This window comes from Camelus ferus, chromosome 3 (genome assembly GCF_009834535.1).
Source record: "Camelus ferus isolate YT-003-E chromosome 3, BCGSAC_Cfer_1.0, whole genome shotgun sequence".
In the NCBI taxonomy this organism is placed as follows: Eukaryota; Metazoa; Chordata; class Mammalia; order Artiodactyla; family Camelidae; genus Camelus; species Camelus ferus.
Genome location: NC_045698.1, coordinates 104,261,191 through 104,277,258, shown reverse-complemented (window position 1 = coordinate 104,277,258; position 16,068 = coordinate 104,261,191). Strand labels below are relative to the sequence as shown.

The 16,068-nt window shown below is 38.2% G+C and overlaps 2 protein-coding genes across 3 annotated transcripts in view; one reads left to right on the top strand and one right to left on the bottom strand.

Moving 5' to 3' along the window:
* The window catches only part of LOC102512215 (sperm-associated acrosin inhibitor), a 269,442-nt gene that overhangs the window by 163,464 nt on the left and 89,910 nt on the right, over positions 1–16,068 (top strand). The window lies entirely within an intron of this gene.
* SPINK6 (serine peptidase inhibitor Kazal type 6) lies at positions 2,078–15,999 on the bottom strand. Of its 2 annotated transcripts, none has more exons than XM_014559912.2 (6): positions 15,811–15,999; positions 15,605–15,736; positions 13,266–13,288; positions 7,538–7,612; positions 3,774–3,889; positions 2,078–2,304 (listed from the first exon to the last, which is right to left on the bottom strand). In XM_014559912.2, the coding sequence occupies exons 2-6, from the start codon at positions 15,660–15,662 to the stop codon at positions 2,259–2,261; spliced, it is 318 nt and encodes a 105-aa protein (XP_014415398.1). In that variant the 5' UTR covers positions 15,663–15,736; positions 15,811–15,999; the 3' UTR covers positions 2,078–2,258. The 2 variants fall into 2 exon arrangements, with proteins under 2 accessions (XP_014415398.1, XP_032332968.1); XM_032477077.1 differs by having other exon boundaries at positions 15,927–15,982.

The following is a 16,068-nucleotide window of genomic DNA, read 5'->3' as shown; positions in this document are numbered from 1 at the left end:
TTTCAAAAATGTTAAATGAACAGAAGATAGACATTTTAAAAACTATGTAAATACTGAGAAAAAGAGCAAAAATATCCTGACCAGTGCTTTATAAAGACAGTATAATGCTGAAATTGATGGCAGAACATAATAATAAAAGCTACTGATTTTTGAGCTCTTGTTACGTATCAGAGACTAAGTGCTTATGTGCATCATTCTCTTACTCTTCACAATAAATTTAGGACGTAAATACTAGTATCCACATTTTACAGATGAATAAATCCCAATACAAAGAAGTCAGATGACTTGTTCAAAAACACACAGCTTACGTCAGAGCCATGACTCACGTTCTGGTCAGTGTGACTCAAGGATCCACCCTCTTACTGTCGCCTTGCCCTAATTATATACTATGTGGTTACTTTTTTTCAGCAAGGGGAATAATCTTTAAGCATGGAAGAGTACACAGCCCACACTCGAAAGAGCAGGAGGTGTTTATTTTCCCTAGCATAACCCAATCCACTCTCGGGCTCTTTATCTAAATATCAGACACATCCCCCAGTTGGGTTAGGCCATCTTCAATTAAATACATAAAGGCTAACACCTATGTGCGTAAAATATAACTGAGATTTTGTAAGCAGAAATATGATCTTAATATTTATAGTTAGCATATTTTATACAGCAGAATAAAAGAGAAAATCTTAACAGTGACTACAAAATCTTTCATGGTTTGAGCTCATTGCTCTCTGACCTTATCGCCTATAATCTGCCCGCTCACTCGTTTCTCTTCAGTCACCATTGCTTCCTGGCTGAACCCTGAACAAGTCAGATATGTTCCAGCCTTAAGGACTGTGTTCTAGCTGCTGCTTTTGCTCTTCCACAAGATATTTTCTTGGCCAACTCCCTCATCTCCTTGTCTTCCCAATTAGAACCCTTCTAACCATCTGGCTTAGTGCTGCCATTGGCCACTGTCTCTCCCCAAGTATTACTATGTTATTCACTTATTATGTTAATTGTTTTTGTCTATTTCCCCCTCCTGAAGTGTAAACTTCATTAAGATAGGATTTTGTTTTTGTTTTTGTTTTTGTTTGCCTTTTTCACCCCCACCCATAACTGTATCCCAAGTACTGAGAAAAGAGCCTGCCTTGGAGTAGGCACTCAGTAAACGCTTGCTGACACAGGGCTGATTACCTAGTAAATGCATCTAGAGAAGTCTTCTGTGTGAGTTCACCCAGGAAGATGCTATTTGTAAACAAAGCTCTACTGAATGTGACTACTCAAAGGGAGACTTCTCAGTACTTCCAACTCGATTGCTTAGAATGAGATATTTTTATATCCAACTTGTCTTCATAGGATTGAGCCAACAACACGGAGACTGAGTTGATTATCAAAAGGGCTATGTTTTAACCTTGACTTTTCTACAGACTGGAACTTTTTTTCTTTGGCAGTATAATTAAACTTCCTCTGGGCCATAAGATTCCTTTTTTTTTTTTTTTTTAACATTTTTTATTGATTTATAATCATTTTACAATGTTATGTCAAATTCCAGTGATAAGATTCCTCATGTTTCATCCAGTTCTATTATTCCATGATGAAGGTCAATTAACTACATTCTTTAAGGTGCACACTTTCAGGGACTTTACATCTCTTCATTAGTTATTGAATATTCATTCACTTCTTTCCGTCTGTTAAATCCTTCAATTTTGCTGGGAAACCAAATAAAGTATGTCTTTATGTAGGATAGTCCAAATCCATCATTCTATAGAGACTAGAAAACTATGGTCTAGAAAGGATAAATGTTTTGTTTTTATATAAAATACTCTTCCTGGAATTGGGAAGAACCTATAATTCTTAAGCGTTAATAATAATAAATATTATACAGTATTAGTAAACATATGATTATGTTGTTAAAAATCCTTCATTATTCACATTGAAATTCCAAGAAGAAGAGAAGGGGAAGGAATTTCCCCAGGATCCCACAGTGACTACATGATTGATTTCAATCAGAAAAACAGGTCTTTTCATCCAAGTTTATGCTAGGTTAATAATCCATATTGTATCTGTATTTTTTTGATCATGAAGTAAAAACACAAACAATGCTTCTACAGAATTTACTTTATTGACAAGTAAATCAAGGGAAGTGCATTGAACTCCCCAAAATCCAGGCAGAGTAGGAGTGTATTTATATTTATAAATTGAGGGGAGTCACTAGAGAAAAGTCAGCAGAAGCAAGAGAGAAGGACAAGCGAGCTGGTGAGTCAGCAGAGAACACTGGTTCTGATTCAGCATTTTCCAGGGTGCTTTAAGTTGATCTTCCCACCGCTTTTCCTATAAAAAAGAAGCACAAATGATGCTCAGTGCAGTATCATTCGTATTCATTACAGAGGCTGGAAGAAGGTTTAACTCTGTCGCAGTCCATGCAGTCATTTGATTTACACACATCTGTGTCTGTGATTTGGCAGGGGTTAATTAAACACACTCAGAGTAACATCTGGCCTAACTGCAGAAAGCATGACTCTTAAACAAACTTCAGAGTTTTACTAAGGTTTAGACCTTTTGGTTTTAACTGTTCATTATCTGAGAGTAAAAATGTGCACAACTGGAAAAGGTAGAAAGTGACGGGAGAAATAATGGCAAAGAGACTATAATGTCTCAGTTCTTAACTGATGGAGGTTGAACCATATTTGAGCATTTGGAATTTCACAGCAGATATTAAATCAAGCCTCCCCTGACCCTACTGCCCTTCTCTTGGGAAAATTTTGGTGTTGATGTATTAGTCATGTTACATATAAATGTAGGCATGTATGTATTATGTATTGATTCAATATTTATTAATATCATTCTATCTGCTTAGTCCTGTTATTATTGATAGGGAGTTATATAGTCCTTTTGCTTAGAAACTTTATGGCTAACTTGAGGGAAATTAAGGCACTCATGGAAGAAACTCTAATACAAGAAAATGATGAGAATGGTATTGGAAGTGAGGTACTTTTTATCTGGGTTAAATCCCCCTGCTTTTAGAGCAATCAGACCAAAAGAGTGATTGATTAAATAAATTTTTATTAATAATAAATTGCAATTCATCAGGAATCTCACAGTTAGCTAAAATCTACAGTACCTGTTGTTTCTTATGAACATGCAAATTCAATAAATATTGGCCCTTGATAGAATCTTCCTAATATATCTACTATCTGTAAAGTTTGAATAGTCTGAATAATAAGGGATAATCTCCTCTATTCTTTATTGGAAGGCTCTTTTTATCAGACTAAAAGAGAATGATGCCTTAGCAACATTTAAGCTGTTATAAAATAAAATGTCTGAAAATAACTTGTGAGAAAATTTATCATCAGTAAAAATATTTTACTCAAGTCTTCCATGTTTCTGACTTTGATGAATTTTCAAACTTGACTACACCTCTAAGAATTTCTGTCATCTTTTACAAAATTATTAACAGCAACAACAAACATCACTGGATGAAAATTACTGAAATTTTAATCAGAGATAAATGAAAAAATAAGACAGTGTATTAAAATTCTTAAAGATCTGTAAAAATTTCCCTGAGTCAAATTGAATAATAACAAAGTAAAATAACTAAAATTGTTTTCAGGTAATTTATTATGTAATTTTTTAAGTTTGTTTTTGACCCATTTGTTTTCAACCTATTTGCCTGAAGCTTACTTCTTCAGTTTCTGTTGGTGGGTATGTGTAGAACTTTCTAGAATATCTCAAGGAAAGTGTCATAGTCTTATTCTAGAAGTTTGTGTTTGCGAGGGAGGTTTGGTGAGTGTGATACTTACACCACCGCCTTACAGAAGGCACATTTATTGCCATATGTCTGGCCATCAGAACCACAGTGGGGATTAGATTCTCGAGTGCAGTAGACCTTGGGATCCTGGAACTCACCACAGTCAACCTAACAAAGTAAGCACAGTGACATTGATGTTAATGCATTCCGTCTACGGGACTGCCCCTCAGAACGGAAGCTTGGGCAGCAAACTTAAACTTATATACAGTGTTGTATATAGCTGTGATGTAAAGTTCCCTGAAACAGAAAATCACTTTCCTTATCTGCCTAACTAGAATATATTAAACATATTTAAGACTTTTTCTTTAAGAACTAGGAAACACATTTCTACAGTTACTGTATTGAGCAGTAAGTTAACGATGTAAGGCAGATGCTTCTTAAGTACGGAGAAAAGCAAAAGCTATAGGTATGACTTTTTGCTTCAACACTAAAATTGTTCCAATTGAGAGTAGTTTTTGGTCTTTAAATGGCTTTTTTTTTTTAAACTGTATTAATGTAACCCCATAGCACTCCTCTGCATTGCTTTAAATATACGGATAATCACTGCAAGGAGCTTCCAGTTGTTATCTGATAGCTTGTTAGTTTGACTTGCTGCGTCCCTTCACTGTCTCTTGAAAACAAAATTCTAGTGTCTTTGTGTTAACTTAATCTGTCCCAGAGTTTGTGGAATTTGAACTTCTGTGACCACTGTGATAACTGAGTAATGGTTGCCTAAGCTGCTCTATTTTGAAGGATTCTGAGATTGTGTCCAACCTCGGTGAGAACACATGCTGTGACCAATTAATAATTCTCATCGTGGGCTTTGCAGAAGGAATGATAGCGCCTGCGCTACCAACGTGTCCCCTCAGTTATAGTGGTCTCTCAGAAAAAGTCTGGACTTTTAAGATTCCTTTCAATCCAATGTCAATTGAGTCAATATTTGGTGTGCAAATGACATTTGAGCCATCTTATTCCAGGGTACAGGCAACAGGTAGAACTGGCGTCCTTCAAATGGCAGCTGTGTGGAATGAAGTGACATTTAAACATGAGTAGAGGGACCACACTTTACCCCATCCAAGCTCCGTTAAAATAATACCATCTTACATTTATCAATTGCTACATAATATCCAAACTCCTCTCATATGGATTAACTCGGCTGAGTCTCATAATAACCCTGAGATGCACACTGAACAATATTATATTAACCAATTTACAGACGTGAATGCTGATTCTCAGGAAAATTACGTGGCTCACCAATGCCACACAACCAGAAGCATTGAGACCAGTGCTTGAACCTACTCCTTATTGCTGACCCTGAGTTTCCAAACAATGTACTCTGGTTGATTTCCAACACATCCTCGTTGAGAGAAATAAAGACCAACCGTCACTCTATACCCTTGACCACACTTACAGTCGTGCCATGTAGGCTTTATTAAAATTCCTTATTGGGGGACTGTATGGGCACAGGTGAGAGGAATCGCTTGTTTATGGTATTAACAAACCATGTAAACTGACAAAGCCCTCTGCAGGTTTGCATGAGGAAATGCCCAGCAAGTCACACGATTGAGTTTAAAAATATTATCACATATATCAGATTTAAGGCATCTGAGAATCTTAAATATACCTTTTGATATATTTGGTTGAAATCTGGTGTCTTCTACTATAGAGAGAGTACCAGAGATTTTCTTAGGGCTTAGTCAAGTAGAAGATACCTAGGCTCCTTGTAATCTTACCTACAGCCCCACTTTCTCCACTGCTCGTAAGGATAACACATCCTCCCGTACTACTTTCAGGAGAGTCATCTTTAGTTTAAGTCTCAAAAAAAAAAAAGCTGGAGAATCTTTAAGGCATTATAAACTATAGGATTTTTTTTCCCCAAAGCTAATGCATTCTGTATTTGTCACTCATGTACACTTTTATTTTTTTCCACCTTAAGCTTAAATGCTTTGTTGTCACCTTAGTGTTCTCAGGCAGGTAGGGCTGCCGCATGGCATGGTCGGGCAAGTACACTGAGTTGATGGCACAGCTGGGACCGGCCCTGAATGCTCCCTCTGCCCTCCCTACCCTCTCCCCCTGCCGTGGCTGGATAGGGTGCAAGCAGGTCACCCTAGGCTGCTGTTGGGATCTTCTCAGCTAGAAAGGAAAGCACCCCCTTCACATTCCCCCATATCCCTTCCTAAGTGCCTCCTCCCTGGGCCGGCCCTTTCTATGGTTAACATTCACCCTTGGGTTGTCAGCACCACACCCAGCGAGGTCCTACTAACCCTCTCCCTCTCGTGCCAGCTTCCAGTCCTTTTCCTACCCAGCTCCCTCTGTAGGCTGAGCCAGTCAGTCGGTGCACTCTGCCTTCAGGCCCAGGCCCTCCCTGCACAGCCTCCCACACCTGCAGCAGCCTTGCTTAGCTTCTCCTAGCTGCCTCCAGCCCCCAACCCCCACTGCCCCCAACCCATCCCCCAGTTCAGACCAGGGCTCAAGCCGTCTGGTGCATTCTGCTTTCAGGATCGCGTGCTCCCTGTGGGCACGCCACCTTACAAACCTCTTCTAAGTCTTGGCAGGGCCCTTCAGCCTTCTGGTTAGCAGACCAGGGCCTAAACCCAAAGCCAGAGTTTCTGGCTGTACACTTTTATAATTGTGTGCTTGAGTCAAGAAAATTCTTTAAACCACAGAGTCATTATAGATATTTTCATTTATTTCACAAAGAGCTAACAGGTAACTAGTATTTGGAAAACAGTGCTGGGTGCTGGTGATAGAAAAAGGAATTGGTTATAAACACTACGTCAGTAAGGTCACTATCTTATCTGCATCAGGGAGGCAGAGGACAGGTAATTATGGCCCAGTGCCCCAGTGGGACAAGCCGCAAGCCATGTGGAAACTGAGGGAAGGGTGTCTTTAAAGGTTCTAGGTAATTTCGCCGTAAACATCTTTGCTGTGAATATCTCTGCCACAAGCATTTCCCCCACATTTTCATCAATAGCTAACCAACCATAAGGCAATTTTGATTTATAAGATAAAATTACTAGAAGTAAAGAGGGACATTAGAGAGAGTATAATGAAATTCATTTCTCACCACAAAATTAAAAAGACTTTATTGCAAAATACAGACTATTTAAATTCATTTTAAATGTGTGCAGATTTATGGCAATATTGCACAAATCTCCAGTTTTATTTTGTGGGTTATACCTACGCACTTGCCTCTGAAATCTTTAGTTCACAATATTATAGCTTTTTTTGCTTGATTTATCTCCTTGTTGGACATTGCACTCTTTTTTTCTTTTTTTGCCAGAATTTCTGCCTTCATTAAGAGAGGCATTTTTTTTTTCCCCAAATACTAGGATGCACATTTGTTACTCGGCTTTGTATTGTGTTGTGAAAGCTTCCATGTTGCTGTTTGTCCCTGGTATATTGTCAAGTAAGTTTTATCACCGCATTTTCTATCAAGCAAGTATACATTGTTGTTATCATCCGCTATTTTAAGACCACCACGTCTACTCCTCACATCTAGACCATTAAGAGGGCTAAGATTTATGTAATACAAAAATGGGGAAATGAAAGCATTAATGGAGTAATGAAAGCAAACTGTCTACCAGCTGACTCCAAATCGTCAACTGGAACCATCAGCCAGTTAGTGTGTCTTTTACATCCCTTACGGCTTAATTAGTCAGGGCGGAAAAACACCTGTGGCAAAGATGTTTCTGGCAAATAAGCTAATGATTATTAAAAAATACTGGACCTGGTCTCCATGATAGGGTAAGGAAAAGAAAAAAGAAATTCTCTTACGTGAAAGAGATGCCGCCTTAAGCCACCTTTCCCTGGCCACCGGCCCTCTGATCTTGTGATCCAGCCTCTCTTGTCCTTCAGAAAGCAGATATGGAAGTGGCTCTTGGGGAGGGTCTTCGTTTTGAGAATTTCTAGATCTCACCTCCCTCCCCAAACCCACTTCCCCCTTCCACCGCCCTGGGAGTGAGACCAGGAAGAACACAGGATTTCAGTCAATAAAACCAAATCAACCAAATGGCATATGAACAAACCTCCCTAACGTAGATGCATTTCATACTTTTAAATTGCCCTGGCCTTCCACGATCCCTGAAGGAAGCTCCGGAATCATGTCAGAATTTGTTCTGCCATTTGCCTTTGGCCCGTTGTGTTACCTTCAACAAAGTACTCAGTATCTGTGCCTCAATTTTCCTAAGCAAAAATTTAAAACAAAACAAAACAACCAAACAAAAAACAATTACTGTGCCTTTCCCCAGGGTTTTTATAAGGATGAAACGTGGCCACCTGAGAGTTGTAGAAAGTCAGTGTACAATTTTTGAAATAGTCCTGGATGAGGAGTGTAGAAAATAAGCTTCTCATTGTAGGCCTGCCCCAGCTGTAGCTCTCATCACATTCTGAAAGGCTCTGTGGCTCAAAAAATGCCAAGTACCATCGGACTAGGTGGTTTCTAAGGATGCATCAGCTTTGATGATCCAGGATTTAGCAGTGCTTTTTTCTAGTAGAGCAACTTAACTTAGTTCTTTAGTTCTTCAGTTGGGTGGGAGAAATAACATCTGTTGCCCAAATGCTTCCTCCTTTATGTTTAAAAGATCCTCTTCACTCATTGTGTGAAAAATGTTCACATGGTGACTGAGGACAGAAAAGGGCCACTGTGAGAGCCCTGGAGGTTGGGGAAGGTGAAGAATGCCTTTGCAAAGCCAGCCCTTCTGTGAAGCAAAGAGTGAAGCAGAGGAATATCAGCGTTGAGACTAGAAAAGAGCCCACAGCTCCCATCCCTGAAAGAGGTAGACTGATTCCTGAATGCAATACCATTTGACTGCCTAAATTTCCTCTCCTTTTTTATCTTTTTATTTTAGACTCCTTTAATTGAAATCCAAACAGTTGGCTTCTCAGTGGAAGTCAAGCAGGTCTAGACAAAGGGTAATGATAGGATTATCTTTTCTCTTAGTATCCTCTGTGAAGCATTTGGGCGATCTAGGAGAGCTGAAATATTCCCTCCCTCCCTGCCCCCAGGTCTAGTTGAAATGCCCCCAGGTCTAGTTGAAATGCCCCAGGGTTCTGTGGTTCTGGGGTATTGTCTTGTAGATGGGATTAGACTAGCCTAGGTTTGAATTTTGCTTCTCCTACTTATTGGCTGCATTACTTTGTGCAAACACTCACTGCTCTGAGTTTACATTCCTGACTTCTTTATCTGGGGGCTGACAATGCCTATGTTCTAGGGTTGTTGACATGATAAATGCTACAAAAACACTTAGTGAAGTATCAAGTATCCATTAGAAGATTGCTATAATAAACACTAACCATGTAAGTCATATCACATACTAGAATTTTTGCGCCCATTATTTCCTACCCTATTTTAGTTAGCTTAAAAAAAGTTTTTAAGGTTTTTGGTTTTTTTTTTTTTTTAGATTGGTGTTGGATTTAACAAGCGCCTCCGTTTATTTCCTTAGATAGTCCAGCTTCCAGAGACGACGTCTAGGCATTTGGGTGCCAATGTTTAGTATCAGCCTGCCCCCTTGTGGTTTTTCAAAGAACTATGCTTTCTAAAATGGAATAAGAGTGACGCTTTGGGTACTCAAATTAGTCGTCGTTGCTAATGGTGACTACAAAACCATTTAACTTGGCTGTAAAGTAAGCTTATGTGGTCATTAAATCAATTAAGGAGTCAGCATCATTGGTACTTTAGTATCTTAGTTCTACAGATAAAGCCAATGAAAATTTGCAAATACACACAGACACACATACCTAAGATGAAGGACTTCATTTCTTCTTCCCTTTCCTGAAAAATACTGCCTATGGGGTTAAATCAGTTCCCTTCTTTATTTTGTCAGTTTTCCTTACCCCCTTCCTGACTTGGTTTCTGCTTCCCCTGTCTTCACATTCCCTCCACACTACCAGAACTGCTCTAAAAATGACACCTCACAGGATACTTCCCCTGGCTGTTTATAAAATGTCCATGATCTCTTTATGTTATGTGCTGCTCTTGAGCACTCCCACCTTTCAAAACTCTTTGCCGAGTTGTGTGTATGTCAGTGCTCTGGCTCTCCAGCTGTTTCTTCTCTATCCTTTTTATTGTCTTTTCTAGTTTTCTCCTGAGTATTCATTATGTTCATTTTCAAGAAAATTTTAAATGCTTGATTTTCTCTAAGAACATATATTGTCCCAGGTGATATGAATGAGTCCTAGAATTTTTTTTTCTTGTCTTTATCAAAATCTCAAGCTCCAGCTTCTATTTGCCAGAAATATGCAAGATTATCTTTAGTTAAAGCTTGATTCATACTACTTAATATTCATTTATGCCCAGTATGTAACTTTATTTTTCCCTCCATACTGATTTTACATTCTAATTTTTCCATTTTTCCATCACAGCACCCATCTTCAGGTTTATTAACCTGCCCTCAGACTAAAATGTCACCAGTTCTATCCCCTTGCAAGTGTCACCTTTCATCTGTTTCTTCAGCTCAAGTCCTCTTCCCCAATTCCACATTGACAGTCCACACCCACCCTCAACTTGTCTGACCTGATCCCACGCAGTCAGGACTGCTCTCTCTGTCCATTTCCTTCAAGGTTCAATGTCCCTTCCACATGTGGAGAGAAGTTATCTTATTTTGAATTACTGTTTTCATTACTTCTTTGCTTAAGACGTGAAGCTAGTGAACACTATTGTGTATTTATTAGAAGATTACACGGCTCAAAGCACTTTGACGTGAACTGGTGCTGGTTAGAGGTAGCGTGGAGCCCTGGACGCTCGCTCTCTATGGAGTCAGAGCTCCTGAGATGCTGCCTTTACTGCTGTTGGTAAACTTGAGTCAGCGAGGTCCTCTTTCTAAGCCCTCAGCTTTCCTCTGAAGGTAAATTGCAGAAGCTAGTTAACATCTCCAACTTGTATTTAGGTAGCCTGTCAGATTGAAAATTATAAGTGAATTCAAGCTATTTAGGAAAAATGAACAGTCTCATACATATTCTTATCATGGAGCATTGTTTCACTAACTGTATTAAAACTTACCATATATTTATCTTAAAATACAAACAAAACTAAACTTAGCCCCCAAATTACTGTAAAAGCAAATGGTTGCCAATCATTGTTTTTGAGAGGTCTGTTATATTAATTCCAATCTGGAATATTCATTTAAAAATCTCTTTAAGTATATGGTTCTCAAATATACAGCCTGACAAAGGAAATTAGAAAAATAAAGACAAGGTGTTAAGTGATTGTAAAAGCAAAATTTATCCAGGCTAAATGATTATCCTTATTCTGAGATTATGACTTTTAAGCATTTAGTATTACACTGCAATTTCTTTCATGAAGGCGGGTGACAGTAAATAGTTTCATTCTTAAATTATTATATTATTATTTTTATGTTATTTAATATTCCTACATGGCAAATTAAAGAGTTGGTAGCATATTAGTCGTTTATATTTCCAGGGAGGATTTTATAGGACCATGACTTGCAGAAGTCCTGGAATGTGCTTTTTGTGTCACTTAAATAATATTTCTGAAAGAATGGGGAACTTGTACAACCCTGTACTTGAGACTGCTAACTATAATGTCTCATCAGATGCTTCATAATGAAGAGACTTCTTGGCATGAAAAGAATGACTTGAGTGTTAGAGAAAATCTTCCTTCCGTTTGTCTTGGCTAGATCAGACTCGGGCAGACATGCTCCTAAGGTTAGTTTCAACTTCTTCTGCCTGCCATTGGTACTGTTACTCTCTCCTGGCATGTGGAAGAGAAAGGATAGCCTTGATGTCCTCCGAAAGGTGCCACCCTCTTTGCCTTTTATATTTGAATGGCAAAGAAACAGCAGTCTTGGCAAGGCATGCGGTTCATACTGATTCAGATGCCTAAAGCCAGAAGGGGTTTTAGAGACCATTGAATCCAACTGTTTATTTTAGAGATACGGAAACAAAGGCAATGAGAAGGGAAAGAGACATTCTTCCAATCACACAGGCAGCAAGTATTCATGTTGGGACTCATCTGTATTGTCGCCAATATATTTGAGCCCTCCAGAGTCAGTGCAGCCAGCACTAGATTCTTAGAATGGAGATTTAAAACCTCCCCACTGTGATTATTACCCAGTAAGTCTGGCATGGTCCCTAAGGATCTACTTAGTTAGTAAGCATCTGCAGGAGATCCTAAAGCAAGCAGAATATAAGACTTGGGCCCATCTAAAGAAATAGAATCAGTAAACAGATTATTGTAAATTTGGGTAACTAACAGTCTGGGAAATCAAAGCCCAAAGAAGGGAATTTGTGTTAATGAGAAAACTAGGATTATGTTCCATATTTTAAAAACTTATGAGTAGTGGTCCTATCATATTTTACCACCTAATGGGATATAAAATATATTGGCCAGATCTTACGTCCTTTTCTTGTTTGTTTGTTTTGATATTTAACATAGACCGGGCTACCATGTGTATTTAAACATAAGGAGAAATCAATTTTAAGATGTACAATTATATATGCCGGTATGAACACAAGCATGTGCATGCATCGCGTGCGTGCACGTGCACACACACGCAGGCATTTAATGTAAGGCTTCATTCATTGTAAGAGACATCCCAATTTCTGAGATGCTAAAATTTGGGGGGAGAAAGAGCCTTAAGCAATGTAGTAGGTATATTAGAGTTGGAAAATATCTTTCAACTTCTTTGCCAACTCTTATTAGTTGGCAGCAGTGTCTGGAAAATTTTGATGCCAAGGGTTCTTGGGCACATCAAGGCAAACAAGGACCAGAGCCAAGGTCAGGTATTAATGTTCAATATGGAAGCAAGGGCGAGTTTGGCAGAGCAAATACCACTTGTTTGTGTTGTCTTTTGATAACTAGGAGAAGAAAACTGGAAAATAAAGTTGGTGGATTAATTTGGAAAAAATCAGCTAACAGTAAAGATAATTTGTGCCCATTCCAATTTTTAACCCAAATTGTATTTACGTTTAATTGAGCCAGTTTATATATATTCAGTCCAAATCCAAACTGAACAAGTTTTCTGTCTACTCTTGGTTGTCTGTCTTCTAAAAAAAAAAAAAAAAGATAACCTCTGTCCTAACTCCTTCAGAAGCTGTTAATTATTAATCAATAACTAATTTTTTTATAGTTTTCCAAATGCTTCCACATAGTTTATGTGATTTGAATCCAGTTCTATGAGGTAAATAGTATTATTCCTTTTCTATTGTTGTGGAAATTACAGCTCAGACAAGCTGAGTAACTTGCCCGAGATCACACAGTGAAATCAGTGAAAGAACATGAATGTGACCACACAGTCAACCTACTTTGATTTGTATTCATTTTACTTTAACAAAATCTGAGAATGGGTGTTTCGCCTCTTTTAAACTGAGAACAGTATTCTTGTAGAGAGACTGTAGTTAAAAAACAAAGAAATATCTCCTGATTTTTGCATCTGGCCTGCTTGTTCATTTTTTTGCTCTTTTACCCGTAGACAAACCTCTTTGGTCAGAAAATACCAGCCAAGCACCACCCAGGTCCTAAGAATAAATAAAAATACGTACTGACCTGAACTCCTTGACTGAAGATACCTGGAAAAAAAAGAAAAAAGCATGAAATCCAAACACTAATTTCTGAAGGTGCCAAAAGGGGGATTTGCAAAATTAGGAAATACCAAAGCCTGGGATGATACTTGTCCTGGTTTGTGGGCATCTCGATAAGTCATGGTATGGTTGTTTTATTTTTTACGCTGACTGTCCTCTTAGGGAATGGTAGAAACTTGGAAAGTGCTGTGTGGACATGGACGGTGATGGGTTAATATTTATTGGAGGTTGGGTTGGGCTGAGAGAAATAGTTTAAGGCTCTGGAGAGTCATGTTAAGTCTTGGCCCATCACTAATCTACTGTGGGAATTACTTTATCATCTCTGGCCTCTTTTTGGAGAAGTTGTGTTGGAAATTTCCCTCTAACTCTGATGTTCCAAAGTTCAGTGCATTTAGTCCCTCCCCAAAGCCTTTGTTACAGGCAGTTGAGGGAAGGGATTGGATTTGTTGTTTGTTCTTTGAGCTCAAAATTGTTCTTCTGCCCTTTATACTCAGCTTTAAAGACTTTGGTGCAAATTTAGACTGGCAAGGACAAACTCATTTTCTTTTCCTGTGACTCATTTTTCCTGCTACATCTCTCTAAACTCCTGAAAGGGAAAAAAGTTCATAAATAACAGTTGCCCCTCCTTCCATCTTTGTGATCATCTGTGTGGTTTTAGGTTGTGGCTTATTAGCACAGTGGTTTAAAATACTGAAATAATAAAAGTGTTAGGTTCATTCCTGATACACGCTGCTGAATTCTGATCTCTGGCCATTTCTGTGGACCTCCTAACACCAGCAGTACCTCTCACACGCAAGCCCAAGGTCACCTCAGTGACAGAAAGTACACGGATAAATGCAGTCTTCTCCAGTGTGGCTAGCACTTATGGGAAGACAGCTGGAAATACCTCAAGGTACATTCTCTGTTAATGTGGATAAGGAGAAAACGGGGCTTTGCAAAATTTGCAAAAAAAAAAAAAAAAAAAAGTGATCTTCTACTGTTGTGGCTACCAACCTTATTCCAACAGTGTGGGTCGTTATTAAAAATACAAATTCTTAGGACAGCCCCTTGAAAAGTTCCATTAAATAAGAGAAAATAGAGTCTGGAAATGTACCTTTTTAGAACCACTTCAACCAATTTTTACGACTAGGGAGGACTCATGATTACAGTTTTCAGCCATTCTCCACTATACAAATCTCAGAATCTCTCAGAAGAGGAGAGATTTTGTCCAAAGTTTCATATGCATGAAATGTCAATGTGGAAGCAAGGTTAATATCAGTGCCTGAGTCCAGCTAGTACTCTCATTATTAAAATTTAGTGATGGCAAAATTAATAGACATTTGTTAAACACTTACTATGTTCCATCCCCTATGCTAAGCATTTTACATGTACTTTTTCATTTAATTCCTCATTTAGGGCTATTCATGTTACATCCCCATTTTACAGATGAGGAAAATGAGACCAGAAACAGCACGCCGCTATAAAATAGAAGTGCCAGGACTGAAATTCATTTCTCTTGATCTCAGCATTAAGGTTAGGCACTTATGCTTTCCCAAATGCCAACATGTCTATAAGGAACCTTGTTTTAGTATTAGTATTTGTTGATATTAGTCAACCAGATTGAATTAAAAGATCAATTTGTCTCTGTAAAGAAAAGCAATTAAGAGGATATCGGTTAATTTCTAAGACTGTCTTTGCAAGTACATTTTAATATAGTCTGATCTATTTTTATGTCATCTCACCAGTTGACTAAGCCATTTACTCAAATTACTTGGCTTTAGTAATCAAAATTAATCTATTATATCACAGAAATCCTGTAACCACTTTTGCGTGTTTCTAAACATATTTGTTTATGAAAATATGACCAGTTTTGTGGGAACAGTGACTTACCCATCTTCTCAGTCTCATTAAAAAATTGTTGTTTTTACACATTTGGGCATTTAAAATCTCTGATAGCAGGAAAATTCAATTTCTTTTATCACAGAAAATGATATACCACACATGGAAGGTCCCAGGACTCAGTTTTCTTGTATGTGGAATGTGGGTATGAATACCTTGCTATGTACATTGGAGATAAGGCATAAGAACTCTTAGTACATGCCTAAAATATAGTATATGCTCAACAAATAAAAGTTATTTTTAACATTACAATGACCATTTTCATCATCACAATCATAATTAATGATTGAGATAATGATGTCCCAGAGTTAGTCTTTTAGATCAGAATTGTTAGGATTTTGAAATATGGTGGACAAATTCACTTGTCACTTCCAATTCAGTATAAATATTGGATTTTAATTTTAAGGGAAAAAAAAAAAAACTCACCTGAGAAAAAGCAGAAAAAAGCCAGAGAGAGAAGCAGAAAGACACCTGATATTTTCATGGTGCCAGTTGGCTCACTCAGATCCAGTCTGCTTTGTCCAGCTCTGATTCTCTGTCAAGACACTTCCTGGAGCACTAAAAGACACACAGACATATATATATAGACGTGATAGATGGAGTTGGGATCTCCACCTTCTTTATAAACTCACATTCTAAAACCATATGTGGTCCTCTACACGGCAGGCATTTGTTGGGACCTGTCATGTAAAGAAATGCTTCATGCTCCCATCAATCTTAAAAATTAGGACATTTATATGAGTCGCACCTCAGAGCTTATTAATGGAGGATGTTATTTTCCACCAGTAATCTACATTTTCCTAACAACCAATATACCCTCCCTGTCCTTCCCTCTACGGTTTCGTTACATGAAAGGGATGATTCACTGGTGGAGCCCCACTTGATGCCTG

Bases quoted from the DNA above. Each gene is read 5' to 3' on its own strand.
- SPINK6 (XM_014559912.2), bottom strand. From the start codon at position 15,662: ATGAAAATATCAGGTGTCTTTCTGCTTCTCTCTCTGGCTTTTTTCTGC. The intron at 7,613-13,265 runs GTCAGTACGTAT...TGCTTTCTGAAG, and splicing joins TCTTCAGTCAAGGAGTTCAG to GACAAGAGAGGCTGGATCAC. The intron at 2,305-3,773 runs GTAAGTATCACA...TCTTTTTTATAG, and splicing joins GCCTTCTGTAAGGCGGTGGT to GAAAAGCGGTGGGAAGATCA.